The sequence below is a fragment of the Cetorhinus maximus genome, chromosome 17, assembly GCF_964194155.1.
Source record: "Cetorhinus maximus chromosome 17, sCetMax3.hap1.1, whole genome shotgun sequence".
Classification (NCBI taxonomy): domain Eukaryota; kingdom Metazoa; phylum Chordata; class Chondrichthyes; order Lamniformes; family Cetorhinidae; genus Cetorhinus; species Cetorhinus maximus.
Window position 1 is genome coordinate 43,330,898 of NC_135895.1, and position 20,219 is coordinate 43,351,116.

The 20,219-nt window shown below is 40.1% G+C and overlaps 1 protein-coding gene across 3 annotated transcripts in view; it reads left to right on the plus strand.

The window, feature by feature from the left end:
• The first annotated feature begins 7,171 nt into the window (after positions 1 to 7,171).
• tut4 (terminal uridylyl transferase 4) overlaps positions 7,172 to 20,219 on the plus strand; it is an 84,816-nt gene continuing 71,768 nt past the window's right edge. For all 3 annotated transcript variants that reach the window (XR_013579309.1, XM_078561098.1, XM_078561099.1), the window contains exons 1-3: positions 7,172 to 7,300; positions 15,880 to 16,029; positions 17,399 to 18,171. Coding sequence is in view for 2 of the 3 variants with exons in the window: in XM_078561098.1 (XP_078417224.1) it covers positions 17,544 to 18,171 (628 nt within the window). In the remaining variant the exon portion in view is untranslated. The remainder of the gene's footprint in view (positions 7,301 to 15,879; positions 16,030 to 17,398; positions 18,172 to 20,219) is intronic.

A 20,219-nucleotide genomic window follows, 5' to 3' on the forward strand; every position in this document is an offset into this window, starting at 1 on the left:
CTAGACCTAATACTTGATGTTGGTTGTAGGGGTGAGAGGCCAGTATTGGGACCATCGAGATAAGAATCACTTCTTTATCCAGAGTGTGGTAAGAATGTCAAACTTGCTATCATAGGGAGTGGTTGAGGTGAACAGTATAAATGAGAGGCTGGATAAGCACATGAGGAAGAGAATAAAGCAGAAGAGAATAGAGGAGGCGCACTTGGAGCATAACTAGCAGCATGGACTTGTTGGGCAGAATGGCCTCTTCTTCTGCTTATATTCAATGTAATTTGGACTGTTCATGCAGTCACAATTATGGGAACAATAGGACCAAGGTGTATTTTGTTTTATCTTTAGCATATTTATTTTAGTTGGATTTTACAGCCCATTTTCTTCATTACCTGGACCAATGCTTGCAACAGGAAGGACAGGCATTGCTTCCAGCTGCCACTGATGCTTCCTGGTGAAAGAGGTTGCACAGTGACTCACATTGGAAACTAATTTTGAAAAGATGACCCACATTATCTTAGTCTGCAATAAGTCTGCTCGAGTGTTGTTTCTAAGTTTTCCCAGTTTAACACAATTTTGTTCTATTTATACCTATACTGTAAACATGAATGTTGTATCTATTGAATACATTTATTTATCAAGCAGCTGTATCAAAATGCACTTGTGACTTTGTTATATTGCTCTATGCAGTTGGATCCATCTATTGTATAAATATCTTGAATAACAGATGTATCATATTTGTCCTCTATCACTCAAAGCTTTGTATTCAATCCCACTCAAAAATGAAAGATAAAAATATGCATAATTTACACATTTTTTAGAAAAAAAGTGTTTTGTTTGTGTTACTGTGTTACTTTTTAGTTTAATAAATTTTTGGCACAAAGCAAAAGGGCAAGTAAAGCCTAGGGAGCGTTTTTGATTCACAATATTCCTTTTGATAGATGTAAATGCTAAACTCATCTTAAATTGAGATTTTTGTAAAAACAAACTTTCCAGCTGGCATAGAGATCCTGAGGGAAGTCCCCCCAATTAAGTTGTTTTGATGAAATCATTTTTTTTATTTCTTCAAAGCATGTGGATGATGTTGGAAAGGCTGCATTGATTACCCATTCCTAGTTGTCATGGACAACGTGGATCTTCTTGAACTGCTACAGTCTTTGTAGTAATGGTTCTCCACAAATGCTGTTAACTAGGCATTTCAATTCAGCACTAATGAAGGAACAATGCTATGCAAGAATATAAGAAACAGGAACAGGAGTAGACCATTGGGGCCTTCAAATGTTTTCTGCCATTCGATAAGATCAGGGGTGATCTTCTATCTCAACTACATCTTCCCACACCATTCCCCCACATTCCTCAAATCCAGTAGTATCCAAAAATCTATCACTCTCTGTCAAATATATTCAAAGGCTGAGCATCCATAGCTCCCTTTGGTACAGAATTCCAAAGATTCACAACCCTGATTATTCTGAGACTGTGACCCCTAGCTCTAGATTCCCCAGCCAGAAGAAACATTTTGGAGTAGTCACCCTGTCAAGCCCCTTAAGATTTTTATAAATTTCAATGACATCACCTCTCATTCTTCTAAATCCTAGAGAATATAGGCCTAATCTACTCAATAGTTCCTTATAGAACAATCTCCTTATCCCAATAGGCAGTCTAGTGAAGCTTTGTTGCAATCCCTCAAAATGCAAGTATTTCATTCTTTATGTAAGGAGACCAAAACTGTCTATTCCAGGTGTGATCACACCAAGGCCCTAAATATTTGCAGTAAAACTTCTTTAGTGTTTTATTCAATTTCCTTTGTCATAAAGGCGACCGTACCATTTGCTTTGCTAATTGCTTGCTGCACCTAAATGTGACAGGAAGGGACAGACTGTACAAACATTAAAAAAAGAGCCAATAGGATCATAGCAGGATAAAATGGTAAAAAGGCAAAATTAATGGCACTTTACTTAAATGCACGTAGTATTCAGAACAAAATAAATGAACTAACAGCACAAATAGAGGTTAATGGGTATGATCTCATAGCCATTATGGAGATATGGTTACAAGGAGATCAAAGCTGAGAACTAAATATTTAGGGGTATATGACTTTTCGAAAGGACATACAGGAAGGAAGGGTGGTGGGGTAGCTTTGTTAGCACGAGATGAAATAAGTACGATAGCAAGAAATGATCTTGGATCGGAAGATGTAAAATTCATATGGGTGGAGGTAAGAAATAACAAGGGGAAGAAGACACTGGTTGGAGTAGTCTATAGGACCCCTAACAGTAGCTATAATGTAGGACAAGAATTAAAAGGCAGTACATTAATTATGGGTGACTTTAATCTTCATGTAGATTGGGAAAATCAAATTGGCATAGGAGGCCACGAGCAAGAATTCATAGAGTGTATTCCAGAGAGTTTCCTAGAACAATATGTTGTGGATCCAACCAGGGATCAGGCTATTTTGGATCTGGTAATGTGTAATGAGGCAGGTTTAATAAATGATCTCAGAGTAAAAGATCCCATAGGAAACAGTGACAATAAAATGGTAGAATTTAGCATTCAGTTTGAGAGTGAGAAACTTGGGTTGGAAACAACTGTGCTAAACTTAAATAAGGGTAATTGCAAAGGAATGAGGGCAGAGTTGGCTGGAGTGGACTGGGAAAGGAGTTTAGCAGAAAAGACGGTTGATGAACAATGGCAGACATTTAAGAAAATATTTCATGACTCACAACAAAGTGAGAAAGGAGGATTCTAGGATAAACTAACCACGGTTAACCAAGGAAGTTAAGGATAGTATCAAATTGAAAGAAAAAACATACAATGTGGCAAAGATTAGTGGTTAGACAGAGGATTGGGAAAGTTTTATAACCAACAAAAGATGACCACAAAAAAAGAGGGAGAAAATAAACTTTGAGCGTAAACTAGCAAGTAACATAAAATGGACAGTAAGAATCTCTTTAAATATATAAAAAGGAAGAGAGAGGCCAAAGTGAACATTGGCCCCTTAGAGAATGAGAATAATTATGGGGAACCAGGAAGTGGCAGAGGAGTTGAATAAATACTTTGCTTCAGTCTTCATGGTAGAAGAAGCTAATAGCATTCCAAAAATACTAAATAATCAAGGGGCAAAAAGGGAGGAAGGAAATAAATAAAATAACTATCACTAGAGAAAAAGCACTAGGGAAACTAATGGGGCTAAAGGCTAATAAGTCCCTTGACCTGATAGGTTGCACCCTAGGATATTAAGGGAAGTTGCTACACAAATAGTGAATGCACTCGTAGTAATCTTCCAAGAATCCCTAGATTCTGGAAAAGTCCCAGGAGATTCTTAGGGAGCTTGATAGGGTGGATGCTGAGAGGTTGTGGGAGAGTCTAAGACCAGGGGGCATTATCTCAGAGTAAAGGCGCGCCCATTTTAGCCAGAGATGGGGAGGCATTTCTTGAGATTGTGGCTTCAACTTCACATTCTGTCTAGCCACCAATAACCTTTGGCTCCCTTGTTAGTCAAGAATCTATCTCTACCTTAAAAATATTAAATGACCCTGCCTCCACCACTCTCAGGGGAAAAAGTTCCAAATGTTCACAAACTTCAAGAGAAAAAATTTCTTCTCAACCCCATCTTAATTGGGATACCCCTTAAATAGTGTCCCCTATGCTGGACTCTTCCACAATAGGAAACATCCTTTCAGCATCCACCCTGTCAAGTCCCCTCAGGATCTTGTATGTTTCAATAAGATCACCTCTCAATCTTCTGAACACCAACGGATACAAGCCCAGCCTGTCCAGTCTTTCCTCAAAATAACCTCTCCATTCCAGGTATCAGTTGAGTGAACCTTCTCTAAACTGCTTCTAATGCATTTATATCCTTTCTTAATTAAGGAGATCAAAACTACACACAGTACGCTAGATGTGGTCTCACAACATCCTGTACAGCTGTAGCAAAACATCCCTACTTATATGTTCCATTACCCTGGCAATAACTACCAACATTCCATTTGCCTTCCTAATCACTTGCTGTACCTGCGTACTAACTTTTTGTGATTCATGTACCAGGACACCCAGATCTCTCTGTACCTCAGAGTTCTGCAATCGCTCTCCATTTAAATAATATGCTGCTTTTTTATTTTTCCTGCCAAAGTGGACAAGTTCATATTTTCCCACATTATACCCCATCTGCCAATTCTTTGCCCACTCATCCTATGTCACTTTGCAAACTCATGTCCTCTTCACAAATTTACTTTCGTACCTATCTTTGTGCTGTCAGCAAATTTTGCAAATATACATTCAGTCCCTTTATCAACGACATTGATATAAATTGTAAATAGTTGAGGCCCCAGCACTGATCCCTGTGGCAATCCATTTGTCACATCTGCCAACCCAAAAATGGCCCATTTATGCCAACTGTTTCCCGTTAGCTAATCAATCCTCCATTCATGCTAATTATCCATCCTGATATATTATCCTCAATGGCATGAGGCCTAATTTAGCATAGAAACCTCTTTTGTGGCACCTTATCGAATGCCTTCTGAATCCAAATATACTTTATCCACTGATGCCCCCTTATCTACCCTGCTAGTTACACCCTCAAAAAGCTCCTTATGCTTGACAGTAAACGAGTTCCCTTTCATAAAACAAATGACTTTTGCATAATCAAGAAGTGATTTTCCAAGTACACTATCCTTAATAATAGATCTTAGTATTTCCTCTACTGCTGCATTGTTCCATTATTATTATTATGGTTCCCTAGATGCAGGGTTATCGGGAGAAGATGAGGGAATGGCACCAGCTAAATTGCTCATTCTCAGAGCCAGTCCAGACACAATGGACTAAATGGCCTCCTTCTGCACTGTAACAATTGTCCGATTCGGTCATAGGTGGAAATATTCAGCCTTGGGAAACTGATCAGATGTGGGATGAAAGTCAGTTTAGGTTTAGCACTTACATAAATGATGGCCACTTTGGGTGAGGTTGGTGTTGAAGATGCCCCAGCTCCTGCTGTGGAAACAATCCCAGCAGGAGAGATGGGAGAAATTTAGCAAGAAACAATCTGTAACCTCATGGCCAGGCCTATCCCCCACTCTACCATTACCATCATGCCAGGGGATCAACCTTGGTTCAATGAAGAGTGCAGGAGGGCATGCCAGGAGCAGCACCAGGCATACCTAAAAATGAAGTATCAACCTGGTGAAGCTACAGCTCAGGACTACTTGTGTGCCAAACAATGTAAGCAGCATGCAATAAACAGAGCTAAGCGATCCCACAAACAACAGATCAGATCAAAGCTCTGCAGTCCTGCCACATCCAATTGTGAATGGTGGTGGACAATTAAACAACTCACTGGAGGAGGCTCCAAAAATATCCCCATTCTCAATGATGGGGAGCCTAGCACATCAGTGCAAAAGATAAGGCTGAAGTATTCGCAACATCTTCAGCCAGAAGCGCAGAGTGGATGATGCATCTCAGCCTCCTCCAAAGTGCCCAGCATCAGAGATGTCTGCCTTCAGCCAATTCAATTGATTCCACATGATATCAAGAAACGGCTGAAGGCACTGGATACTGCAACAGATATGGGGCTGGACAATATTCCGGCAATAGTACTGAAGGCTTGCGCTCCAGAATTTGCCACGTCCCTAGCCAAGTTGTTCCAGAACAGCAAAACACTGGCATCTAAATAGCAATGTGGAAAATTGCCCAGCTATGTCCTGTCCACAAAAAGGACAAATCCAACCCGGCTAATTACGACCCTACCAGTCTATTCTCCATCATCAGTAAAGTGACAGAAAGGGTCATCAACAGTGCTATCAAGTGGCACTTGCTTAGAAATAACCTGCTCACTCATGCTCAGTTTGGATCAGGATCACTCAGCTCCTGACCTCATTACAGCCTTGGTTCAAACATGGAATAAAAGAGCTGAAATCTAGAGGGGTGGTGAGAGTGGCTGCCCTTGACATTAAGGCAGCATTTGAATGAATATAGCATCAAGGAGCCCATGGAAATCAGGGGGAAAGCTCTCCCTAGGTTGGAGTCATACCTAGTACAAAGGAAGATAGTTGTGGTTGTTGCAGGTCAATCATCTCAGTTCCAGGACATCACTGCAGGAGTTCCTCAGGGTAGCATCCTCAGCCCAACCATCTTCAGCTGCTTTATAAATGACCTTCCTTCCATCATGAGGTCAGAAGTGGGAATGTTGAAATCTGCCATCCTTACCTGGTCTGGCCTACATATGACTCCAGACCCAGAATAGTGTGGTTGACTCATAAGTGCCCTCTGAAATGGTCCAGCAAGCCACTCAGTTCAAGGGCAATTAGGAATTGGTAACAAATGCTGGTTATGCCAGTAACACTTACATCATATGAGAGTGTAAATAAAAAATAGAAACACAAAGCAGGAGTAGGTCATTCAGCACTTTGAGCCGGCTTCACAATTCAACATGATCATGGCTGAAACAAAAACAGAATTACCTGGAAAAACTCAGCAGGTCTGGCAGCATCGGTGGAGAAGAAAAGAGTTGACGTTTCGAGTCCACATGACCCTGTCGAAACATCAACTCTTTTCTTCTCCACCGATGCTGCCAGACCTGCTGAGTTTTTCCAGGTAATTCTGTTCTTGTTTTGGATTTCCAGCATCCGCAGTAGTTTTTTGTTTTTATGATCATGGCTGATCCTCTATCTCAATGCCATACACCCACTCTCTCCCCATACCCATTGATGCCTTTAGAGTCTCAAAATTTATCTATTTCCTTCTTAAATATATTCAATAACTTGGCCTCCACAGCTCTCTGTGGTAGTGAATTCCACAGGTTCACCAACTCTGAGTGAAGAAGTTTCTCCTCATCTCAGTCCTAAATGGCCTGCCTTGTAACCTGAGACTGTGGCCCTTTGTTCTAGAAAATGGCAGCGGGAAGGAAATCCCAGAACAGACCAAGTTCGCACCCAACTTGTGTGCTAAAGCTGGGGGCATACCGGCTGGAGACCAGGAACATAAATTGCAGTTATCTCCCACCCGAAAGCTAATGCCCCGTTTTTTGGTCCCCCGGTCACCACTTTTATGCAGCGTTCTCAGCACGGCTGAAATCATTAAGGTATAATGCGCAGGCGCGACCCCTACCACCTCCCTCCTCCCCGGGCCGTGTGTCGCGCAGCCTGACGGGTTTTGTAGTTTTTTTGCTGGCGGATGTTGGAGTCTCTGTCTGTGACGCCACCGGAAGTGCCTGCGCCTGCGCGCTGTTAGTTTTGTGGATGGCCTGTTGGTGATCGGGAGGTTTTAGCCCAATAAATAAATGGTGGGACACGTTGGGGAGCGCTGGCCGACCCTGCCGGTAAGAGTCTAAGGTCTGAGCGTGGGTTAGGGACAATACATGATGCTTAAATATATATATAAATCACCAACTGGCTCCCGGTGCGCTGCTGGCGGCAGGGATTTCAGCGCTTTCGGTTTGTTCTGTCTTTTAGGCCAATGACAGGTTTAAAGAACCGGGGCGGGGGGGGACATGTTATTTACTCTGTCCGCCCTCTCTGGAGAAAGTGAGGGCGTTTAACCCAAGTGAATCCAAGAGCGTCTCAACCAACCCAGTGAGCCACAAGTGTTATCGGCCCGGAGGTTGTACTTTGGCCAGTTGATGTGATCTGTTCTTGCTTGTGTAACATTATTAATCCTACTCGTGTGTGGGTGGGTGGGTGTGTGTTTACGTGGAGCGAAACTGCTTTGTATTTATTTTTGAACACAACTTATTTCCTCCATAAATCCCCATTAAATATTTTTGATCTTTTCCCCGCGTCCGTTGTTGGTCAGATGAACTTTAAAGTAATTATTTTAAATTTTACTTTTAAATTGGACATTAGTGTTGATAAAAAGGGGAAATCTTTGATACCTATTTGAATCAGATAAGCCAAAGTGAACGAGCAGGAGGAGGCCATTCGGCCCATCAAGTCTGCACTGGCTCCCTGAAAGAGCATTCCACCTTGTCCCACTCCCTTGTCTTATCCCCGTAACGCTGCACATTATTTCTTTTCAGGTAGCGATCCAATTCTGTTTTGAATACCTTGATCTAACCTGCCTCCACCACCCTTTCAGGAAGTTCATTCCAGACTTCAACCACCTCCTGGGTGAAATTTTTTTCCCTCACATCACATTCACTCCTTTTGCCAATTATTTTGAATCTGTGTCCTCTAGTTCTTGATGCTATCTTGAGTGGGAACAGTTTCTCACTATTTACCCTGTCCATACCCCTAAGGATCTTGAATACGTCTATCAAGTCTCCTCTCAGCTGCCTTTTTTCCAAGGAAAAGAGCCCCAACCTCTCCAATCAATCCTCATAGCTACAGTTCTTTATCCCTGGAATCATTTGTGTGAATCTCCTCCGTTTTCTCTCCAATGCCTTCACATCCTTCCTCAAGTAGGGCGCCTAGAACTGGATGCAGTTCTCCAGATGAGGCCTAACTAGTGTCTTATACAAGTCCAACGTGACCTCCTTACTCTTGTACTCGATGCCCCTATAAATAAAGCCCAAGATACTATATGCTTTATTAACTGCGCTCTCAACATGCCCTATGTACGTTTACACCGAGGACCTTCTGTTCTTGCACCTCCATGAGAGATTTCTCCTGTCTCACCGTATTCTTACTGCCAAAATGGATCACCTCACACTTCTCTGCATTGAACTTCATCTGTCATTACCTGCCTAATCCACCAACATGTCTATGTCCTTTTGAAGTTCAAGACTATCCTCATCACAGTTGAAAGCATTTCCAATCTTCGTATCATCTGCAAATTTTGAAATCATGCTCTGTACACTGCAGTCTAGAACATTAATTTATATCAGGAAGAACAAGGCTCCCAACACTGACCCCTGGGGAACTCCACCACAAACCTTCCTCCAATCTGAAAAACAATCATTTATCACTACTCTCTGTTTCCTGTCACTGAGTCAATTTCTTATCCAAGTGCCTACTTTCCCTTTTATTCCATGAGCTAGAATTTTGCTTACAAGTCTCTTGTGAGGCACAAAATGCCTTTTGCAAATCCATATACACCAGATCAACAGCGTTTCCCCTATAAACATTCTCTGTTACCTCCTCAAAAAACTCCAGCAAGCTCGTTAAACATGATTTTCCCTTAATGAATCCATGCTGGCTTTCCCTAATTATCCTGTACTTCTCTAAGTGCCTATTGATTTTATCCTGAACTATAGTTTCCAGAAGTTTCCCTGCCACTGAGGTCAGACTGACTGGTCTGTAGTTGCCAGCTTTATCCTTGCATCCTTTTTTGAACAAGGGTGTAACATTAGCAATTCTCCAGTCCGCTGGCACGTCCCCTGTCTAAGGAAAACTGGAAGATTATCACTGGTGCCTCTGCAATTCCCACTCTCACCTCCCTCAGTACCATCTCAGTAGCATCTCATCCGGTCCTGGTACCTTATCCATTTTAAGTAAAGATAGTCTTTCTAACATAAAAGCAAAATACTATGGAAGCTGGAAATCTGAAATGAAACCAGAAAATGCTGGAAAAACTCAGCAGGTCTGTGGAGAGAGAAAAAGAGTTAACGTTTTGTGTCCAAATGACTCTTCAGAGCTCTGAAGAAGAGTCATACAGGCACGAAATGTTAACCCTGTTTCCCTCTCCACGGATTCTGTCAGACCTGCTTAGTTTTTCCAGCACTTTTTGCTTTTATTTCAGATTTCCAGCATCCGCAGTATTTTGCTTTCATCAGGTTAGATGGCAATTGAAATGGTTCAATGGTTCAGGGCCCTGAAGAAGGTCATATAGACTCGAAACGTTGAACTCTTTTTCTCTCTCCACTGTCAGACCTGCTGAGTTTTTCCAGCATTTTCTGTTTTCATTTCATCGTAGCCTATCTAACACCTCCTCCTTCTCAATTGTAAATTCTTCTAGTGCACCAGTTACCACTTCTTACCTCAGCCTGGGTAGCATCTTCTTCCTTTGTAAAGACAGGTGCAAAGTACTCGTCCAATACCTCCGCTATTTCTCCAGCTTCCACATGCAAGACCCCATTTTTGCCCCTAATTGGCCCTAATCTTCACTTCCCCTCTGGCCCTTCAATATTCAGCCTGATTCTCATTGTATTTTCTAGCCAAACGTGCAATTCTTCCTTTTTATCTTCACCTCTATCTCTCTCGTCACCCAGGACACTGGATTTATTTGTTCTACCTTTCACCTTCAAGGGAATATACTTTGATATTGCCTGCAATACCTTTTCTTTGAAGGTGGCCCATTGTTTAGCCACCGTGTTTCTGCCAAAATTTGATTCCAATTCACTTGACTCAGATGTACTCTCATCCCATTGAAGGTGGTTTCCCCTCAATTGATTATCCCTGCTCTGCATTGTGCCCTGTCCTTTTCCATGACCATCCTAAACCTTAGGTGATCACTTCTCTATCAAAGCTACTCTGGATTGCAAATGGATAATACCAAAGTCTCCAAAAGCATTATTACAATTTGGAAATGATGTGCATCTATATCTTGTGCATTCTAAAAATTCACTCTATTGTTGTGCTGCCACAACGGATCCACAATGTAAATTACATTTAACTTAGAATATTTGCTTTAGTAGCTTACATTGGAAAGTTGTTATCCCACTCACTTTCTTCTGTCATTGGCAGAGTAAGACAGTTTCATTTCTGGTACCATCATTTAGAATATCCAACTTTTCTCAGCAAAAAAATAAATTCTGTAATCTTGATTTGTTTACATATACTGCTGGGCTTTGCTCCTTCTAAAGCCAGCATCAATCAAAGGATGAAAAACAAAGTTAGCAGCAGATGTATGCTAGCTGTTGTATGTGAAAAATTTTGACAGCTTTGTACAGATAATGCTGTAAAGGGAAGATATAAAAGTTAAACCTTTTCTCAAATCACTTTGCATGTGTCAGGAAGACATGTATTTTTAATCATTGTCTTATTTACAACAAATTGTTGAATGCGCTATAGCTACAGCTGAAATGAAATGTACAAAAAATGAGCAGGGATTGAACTGACTAAACTGTATTTGCTGAGCAATCTAAAATGAACACCTACATTTTAGCACACCTCAATTTCAATGTCAACTAATCATAGTGAATTTTTCATTCACTTTTTCATGTCTCCACAAAGAACAAAAGTAGGCCCTTTCTTGACTCTTCACCCTTCAGCATCACATGGAAATAATGGCAAAGTTATGAATGATATGGCATCTTCAAATACCACAAAGAGGGATCTCTGTCATCTCTGTTTCACAGTTGTAAAATGTTGGTGTCACACCATGAACTCACTATCATCTTAAATGATCATCTTTTTAAAAATGATACGCATATTGTTTACTTGTGTGATCACTCATCTGCAAAAACCATCTACTGTACTTAAAACTGGTGAGAAAATCAAAATTTGAAATAATCATATCACCAAATATTCCGGCCCAATCTGGGAATTAAATACTCCTATTTTATGATCATCTGCTCTTGCATGCTGTTATTCAGTTGAGGAATAACTTGTTTGGGCTCACTCGCTAAAGATGGATCCATAATAACATGCCACTACGCATTTTGATACGGACATTGCAACTTACTCCCCTCCTGTGGTTACCAATCCTCTGTAATAGAGCTCCTCCACATCATTATGATCCAGATGCAAAATTGCTGAATAGATTTCATGACCCAATTATGTGGAATTTATTCTGATTTGTTCTATCCACGAACAAAAAGCTTGGCTCTTTGAGATACCCATCATAGGTCAGCCTTTCCTGATTCTTTTGACTTTTCCTTACCAACTTGCTGGAATAAAGAGTGGACACCAGATTCTTATAGTTAACCATTTCATCTTTGACCCAATAGACCATCAACTAGGATTAACTGGCCATGTTGTGTTTGGGTGCTTCTCAACCAATTTTGAATTAGAGGGACAGGGCATCTCAAACCTTCACATATATACATAAGAAATAGGAGTAAGAGTAGGCCACATGGCCCCTGCCCCACCATTCAAAATGATCATGGATGATCTTCAAACTCCACTTTCCCACCCATACGATAGTATTTGATTATTGCTGAGGAGGCAGTTGTAGTGTAGGATATGGTACTGAGCAGTATATATTGCAAAAATTCTCTGATAATTCTGCCCTCCATCAGCACTACAATCAAGCTTTTAGTCTAAATGATGTCCCCAAGTCAGAGAATGGGGATTAAACCCATAGCTGCCTTGACTCCAAGACAGGAATGCTAGTGAGCCACTCTTCCACTTATGGGGCCTTTTTGGTGACATCAAGTATAAATAATTTCTCATGATGAATCATACCCACTGATTAAAGTATCTGATGGCCTACGCTCTATGCATGCTGATGATGACAATGCCCTAATATGGCTGAAACTTTGGAGGTCATTGACAGTTTTATATACCTTGGATCAATAATTACCTGCACCCTGTGCCTTGATCCTGAAATCGGCACCAGCATTGCCAAAGCTGCAGCTGTTATGTCAAATTTGAGAAGTTGAGTGTGGACCAACAGCAAGCTAGCCGAAAATACAAAGCTCCATGTGTACCAGACTTGCCTTCTCAGCACCCTCTTTTACAGTAGTGAAGCATGAGCAATTTTTGCAATCCAAGGAAAACCAGTTGAACAGCTTCCACCTCCTCTGCCTCAGGCAAATATTGGGCATCTTCTGGCAGGACAGATTGCTGAATATGGAAGTACACTCGTGTCCAGGGATCCCCAGAATGTTTGCTCTCTTGAGGTAGTAGTGACTGCGTTGACTGGATCGTGTGAGCTAAACGGATGACTGCCGCATCCGGAAAGGCACGCTCTATGGCGATCTTGTTATTGGCACGAGATCAACAGGCTACCCACATCTGCGATACAAGGATGTCTGCAAGAGAGACCTCAAGCTGACCAGGATCGGAGTTGATGCATGGGAAGTCCTTCCTGCTGACTGGAGTGACTGGAGACAAACAGTCAGGAAGGGCGTGGAAAAAAAAGAGAACAAAAGAAACAAACAAATGGCAGAAGGGAAAAACATCAGGCCAACAGTATTCACCTGTGGAAGGGATTTCCACTCACGAAACAACTTTTAGAGCCACAACAGATGATGTTCAGTCCAGAAGTGACATAGACCCTGGGCGCAGTCCATCATCTCCCGAGATGGACAGATGCCATTATGTGCCAACTTTGCATACACTAAATAATAATTGACCCTTGGGGCAAACTGCTTCCAGCCCTTCTCCAATTTTAACAAGATCCAGTTACCCTAACTCTTTGGACCATGTCCATCAGTCAAAACCCTGTTATATTTCCTCCTGTGTAACGCACCTGAATTCTTCCGACAAGCCCCTTGTGTGACACCTTATTAAACACCTTCTGAAAATCCATATGAAGTACATCTACTGCATTGCTTTTATCTGTTGAATTGGTCATTTCTTTAAAAGAAATTAGTAATTTGTCAAACACAACTTGCTTTCAACAAGTTGATGATGTCTTTTGATTAACCGATGCATTTCTAAATCTTATCTTGCATTACAGGTTCTAGGAATTTGCCCACAAATGATGGTGGTTTAATTAGTTATCTGGTTTAACCTCTTCTGGCTTTTCGAAAAATATGTGTTACATTTGCCACTCCCCAGTCCAACAGCAAAATTTGCAAATTTATGGATTAAAAAATTGTGGCCAGGTCCTGCGTTATCTGACTTCCTTTAACAGCCTAATGTGCATAATATCAGGACTCAGTGGCTTATCCATCTTGTATCATATTATTTTTTTCAGGCCATTCTGTTTTAGCAGTTATTACTGACATTTGTTTCATATTCTTCTTTAGTATACCTATACCCTCACTTACACCATCATTTGTAAAAAAAAAAATGCAAATTATTTATTTAATATCTCACTGTATCTTGGTCCTCCACAGTTATATTCCCTCCATTCCTGAGTGGTCCTACTCCCTCTTTAACTATTTTTGTGCTTCCTTGTATGTTTAGCAAAAAACTTTATGGCCTGCTTGCTCAATTCTGCTGCCTTCCAGTCTAAAACCCTTATCTTTTCTGTTCTTATTTTGAACCCAAAATGTGGTTGCTGGCTCCGATTTGTTCTCTTCCAAGGGCTTTTTGCCCCACTTCATTTTTCAGAACTAAATCATGCACTGCTTCTCTCCTTGTTGAACTTAAAGAGTACTGGTCCAGGAAGCAATCCTGAATGCATTTTTAAAAACATTCCTTATTTTAATTGCATATATTACTTTTATTCCAAACTATTTTGTGATAGTTAAAACTATACCCATCACACAGTTATTTCTTCCTAAATCCTCACATTTTAAGATTCATTTGTGGTCTTTAGGGTGGAATTTTGCATGTCTTAAGCATGTATTGTCGTAGGGTTTAACACAATTGACTTAGATTGTCACTTCATCGAAAATCATTGAGGAATTGGTTAGACAGGATCTTCCCCATCTTAAGCCTTGGCACTGCTATTTATCTGTACAACAGCTTAGTAATGTTCAGAATTACTCCCAATAATCAAAGGCCCAACGCCATCTTCTCGAGAGCAACTAGGGATGGGCAGTAAATGCCTGTCTTGCCAGTGACACGCACATTGACAAAAATCATTAAAGACTAATGGGTGTGCAATTGCTTCTGTCCGTTCTGTCACCTTTTTGAATATTGGTACAATGTCTGACTGTTTTCAATCTACTGGGACCTCCCCTGCGCTCATTGACTCCTTCATGATAGTTGTTAGCACCTCACAAATCTCCTTGGTTATCTCTGCCAGCACTGAGATAAATACATCTAACCAATGGGATTTATTTATTTAAAGCCATCAGCTTGTCCAGGAATTCACCTTCATTTATATTGGTCGTGAATTTTGGGAGAGGGCATGTTCTTTATCTCTTTCCTGGTGAATCCTTTGAGGAAGTTATCATTAAGGATAGTTATTGTCTTGTGCTCATTGTCAGTTTCAAGCCCATTTGCCTTTTTTCAGATAGTCTTCTTGCTATTGTACCATCGAAAGCATTTCTTATTCTTACATTTTGGCTCTACTTTTTGCTAGATATCTTTTGGCTAGATACCTTTTGGCTCTTCTTATACCCTTCTATACTTTTTCCCTGTGACTTGATTTTGGGTGATACTTGCTAAGTCTGAGTTTGTTTATCCGGGGTATGTATTTGCCCTGCATGTCCATCACTCTTTTAAAAGTCTTTCATTTGTTTTCTATCGAAACGTTGACAAGCATCCTCCTCCAATCCACTTGTCTTAATTCATCAATGTCATGTAAAATTAATTTTAGTTCTGTGGAGAAATTGGACTGTGTCTAAGCTACGCAGCAATCCCTGAAGACACAATTAACCATGATCTTGAGTGAGGAATTTGTTTGCAATTTAATTTTTAATAATGTAAGTAAAAGGTTCATTTCACTAGCATTCCAGTACATTGTGGTGTGGCAAGCTGCAGTCTTACGGTTACTGGGTGAACTCCTCACCTTAAGCCTGCTGTCAGGTAGACATGCAGTACTGTGATTATGCTTTTGGGCAGGTTGAGCCAACTATAGCTGTGCACTACAAATGATCATAGTCTGATCCTGTTTATTGGTCTGCTTTTGTTTTTACAATGACAGCTGGTACCAATACCTGCAACTCGTTTCCTTCTAGATGAAATTGCTGTAGAATCATGTAGATATCAGGCATGAGGAAATATTTAGAATTAAAAATGCTTCAGTGCCAGAGATTGAAATTTCAGTGTAGAATTTCCTAAATCTAAAACTGTGGCAGTAAGGTGGACAGCTGGATCAGAATTGAATTTAAACTGTGTCTTAATGAAGAATAACCTAACGTTAAATATATGCTTAAAAAGTTGCTCACCTTTAAATATGAAACTTATTCAGTCACTGATGTTCACACACAATTTAGCATCTCTCTTCATTTTGTTCTAGTGGTGGCGTGTAGAGGTCTGTGTGGCCTTGTGGTTCTGCAATCACAATGAATTATTATGCTGACCTTGAGCCCAGAAAAATTGCTGGGAGGAGCTACAGTACAATAAGTTGGCTGCTTCAAATGTATTGGAGTCAGATTTAATACAACTGGTAAGTTTTATTCTATCATAGTGATACTTTAGACACTTTATAAATTCCACTTTTAGTTCATCTGCCTGGTTCAGACCTATAGATATATTAGCAAATGTTTACAATTGTTTATTGTTTCATAACATAAAGCATCTGGCTCTGACTCCCATACGCTTAACAATCACAGCATAAGTAAGCCTTTTGAATGTAGTTTTATTTTAAATGTTTTGCAACAGCAAATCATATCATACTACTGTTACACGAATCTGGTGTTGGATATACAAGGTGAGTTGCAAAACAAAACTCATTGAGATCAACTGTTGCTCAGCAACCTCAATATTGTGTGATTTCTTGCTTTGGGGAAGGTTTGATTAGATTGACAAGATGCACTGAATTTTGATAACTATTATTGTTTTGGAATTGAGTAATCTAGTTGACTGATTGCTAGGTTCTAATTCATAGTTCTATTTAGGTACCTCCCCTTCCCATTTTACTCTCCAGGGTATGTTCACAGGATAGATATAAGTGACTCTCTCCTAAGCCTCTGCCAGAGTCAGAATGATTTGACTGCTGGCTGGTGCATAAGAACAGAAACAACTCTTCCTCTTTCCCCTTGCTCTGAGGAAGCATCACACAGACTCATGGCTCAGACTGAGAAGTCATGGTTTGGGAATTATTAGCAGTAATACATAATCTACCTTTCTTTGATGCTGCACATGTTGGTGCTTAAATATCATGTTCTATTTTTATTTCCCCAAATACACTAATAACCTGGCAATAATGTTGTTCAGCAATCTTAATTGTTGCCAGCACTGACTTTAGCAAGAACACCCTTTATGCTTTACTTCCAGTACAAGTTACTTAAATAGCTGTCAATTCAGAACAAATACAACAAAACTGGAAAGTTTGTTTGTACTCCTTACAACAGTGTATTCAACAAGGGTGTGCCTTCAGGTGAAAATGACAATAGCACTTTATCCTGGAATATTCTTTGAAGGTAATCAGATCTAAGTTCTTTTTAAAGATTTTTTACTTTATCTCTGAATAACATTTTCATTTTTAACCTTAGTGAAGTGAAGCTCCTTAAGTTTTTTAGACCATATTCAATCATCCCCTCTTTTAAATGAATGGTGTAGTCTGAACCAGATTTTTGTATTTTTGGCAACTTTTTTTTTTACTTTTAGTGACTTCGAAATGACTGCCAATAGCTTCATTGGGTGCTAACGAAATGCCAATTTGTAACTACGCTATTTAAATACTATTGACCTGTCAATCCTTATTGCTTATGCAATTCAGAATTTTCTGGCTGGACTGATTAGCTCAAGAGTGCATCTGTACAAGCGTCTGTAATCGCTAAATCCTTAACATGTTTTGCTTATGTTTTTAACAGGAATTCAACAAAAGCTGTTTGTTCCCCTGGGTTATAGATCTACATCAATCTGTAATTAAGTGACTGACTAAGAGAGATTTTAATTTTTTGAAGTGGGAAGAAGTTTGGCTGTTGGCAGAAAGAAAGAATACTGTGTGCTGTAACAATGGAAGAAGCTAAAAACATTAAGGATGAAGTGTACAAATCTGGGAAATCACCTCGCCTTGTACGTGGAGAAGGTAAGGACTTGAAAGTTACTGTGCAGAATGACATTGAACAAAGACCTTCGAAAAATCTAATTGAGGGCACTTCTCGAGACAATGGCAAAACTGTTTCAAACTGGAACAACAAAAAGTCAAAATGGAATGAAGAACTAATAGAAAGAAAGAACAATGAAAAAGTTGCAGACATGAAATTGGGCAGGAGTAGCAAACAAGACATGCCAAATTGTATAGCTAGCTCAAGGAATTTAGGAGTACGGAATATACACGATCAAGGTCACAGCCAAGGAAGCCGGGCAGCAAGTGGAATGATGTCAGTTGAGAAAATAAAACACAAGCAAGTTAAGACACAGCAGCAACCTCTTGGGAAATTTGCAAACTCTAACACTGGCAGTGGTTTAAAGGCTGTGAATGAAAAGGATTGTTTACCTGTGAAACCAAAGGAAGAGACGAAATTGGAGTGTGCAGCACAGCCAAACAAGTCTCCTGTGCATACAAATAGTGATGACAGCATTTCGCCTGGGAAGACCATGCAGGATGTTAAAGAAGTGGAAAAGAAGCCAGATGTTTCTGGTAAAGTAGATTATTCTAAAATTCTATTTCAAATAAAACAGATAGTTACTTATTATAAATTTATATCATAATTGGCAGCTTGCAAATGAAACTTAGTGATACTTCACTGTTCGTTGTGAAAATATTCCCATCACAATTATTCTGAGGTCAGAAGAGTTTTTCGTGACATTTTTTCAGCAAGTTCATGTGTGATATAAATAGGTAAGTGTGAAATACCTTTTTATGTTTCACTGCAAATTATCTCATCACTTGCACCATTGCTTTGGAACAATGGCAGTGTGTTGGACATTAATGTGCAGTAACCTGTATCTTTAGATTGAGTTCAGTGACAAAAACAGAATCCTGCTCAAATGCAGGTCTAGGGAACTGGAAAGTGCGTAAGTTAGCACACTGTCCTTTCACTTCTTGTACATGGGTTTGAATTTAAATCAGATTGAGAGGTGCAAAGGGTCTTTGCCTCTGTAAGAGTCCTGTGTGAACTGTCTGAATCTAATTTCTAGTGGCTGTGAGCCCTTAATTTAGCATTATAGTGGCAAACTTGGAAAAGAAGCCACAAGATTGGCTGGTATGGGAAATGGAAATGAGGTGTTCTTTCGAGATTCAGAGGAAGATACGCTGTTGTGGCAAAGTAGGAGGAACTTTACTCTGCATCAAAATACTCTATACCTCACTCAGGAATGCTTGATGCTGACATTAGGTACCTGAAATAATAATATATTCCATTCTCTAGAACAAGCATCAATTATATTGAGTACAAATTTCAGCAGAAAGAGAAAGAAAACGACCAGTCACTTATTGTAGCCATCTACGAATGATCATTATAAAACATTTCAATGCATTTTATGGTGAAATAGGTGGCTGTGGATTCACTAAAGCATTAAGATGGATGTTCTTCATACATTACCTAGCTCAAATTTCCCAATTTCAACATAAAACTTACTGCACTGATACAACTACAGTAATTCACAAGTCGTGAATATCAGTTAGTGACTTTGATTTTAAAAGTAGTCACTAAACAATAGTACAGCTATTATCTTATCACACTAAATATTGCATTTAAGTGTATCCAAAAAATCTGTATTTTGTTTTCTGCTCATAATTTTATTTTCATGGCTTTAAGTATTGTTCACTTTCTTCTGGAACATGGCAGTTTTGAAGACAGGAAGTTTGGATTTATAGCAAAGGAAATAGGAGCGGGAGTGAATTATACAACACTTGAGCTATTCAATTAGAATAGTGAGTCACCATAGCACAGAAGGAGATGATTTAACCCATCGAGATCATGCCAACTCTCTCTAGAGCAATCTAGTCAGTCCCATTCCCATGCACTATTCCTGTAGTCCTGGAAGTTTATTTCTCTCAAATGCCTTTCCAATTTCCTTTGAAATCGTTGCTCGTCTCCACTTGATCACTTCTCCTACCTTATTCCCCAGAACCAGACCCAGCAATGCCTCCTCCCTCATTGGCTTGGAAATATACTGATGTAGAAAATTGTCCTGAGGACACTTTAGAAACTCTTGCTCCTCTCTGCTCTTTACGCTATTCGGAACTTGGTTGCGTCAGGGGACTCCCGGGAGGACAGCGGAAACACTTCAGGGTTGTCCTCAAAGCACCCTTGAAGAGGTCAAACGTACTGACGACTCATGCAAAGCCCTGCCATGTGACCCATCAAAACGGAGAAAGCCCATTTGGAAAGGCAACAAACACATTGAGAAACTTGTGGAATGTGAAGAGATGAATTCGAGGCAGCGGAAGGAGCACATAAATCTCCAAATACCCCATCTACCCATTTCAAGCACCACCTGCCCCGCATGTGGCAGAGCCTGCAGATCTACACTGAACCATTTCAGTAGCCATTGAACCTGATGAAAGCAAAATACTGCAGATGCAGGAAATCTTAAATAAAAACAAAAAGTGCTGGAAAAACTCAGCAGGTCTGGCAGCATCTGTGGAGAGAGAAAAAGAGTTAATGTTTCGCGTCCATTTGACTCTTCTTCAGAGCTCTGAAGAAGGGTCATATGGACTCGAAACCTCTATATACCTCTATT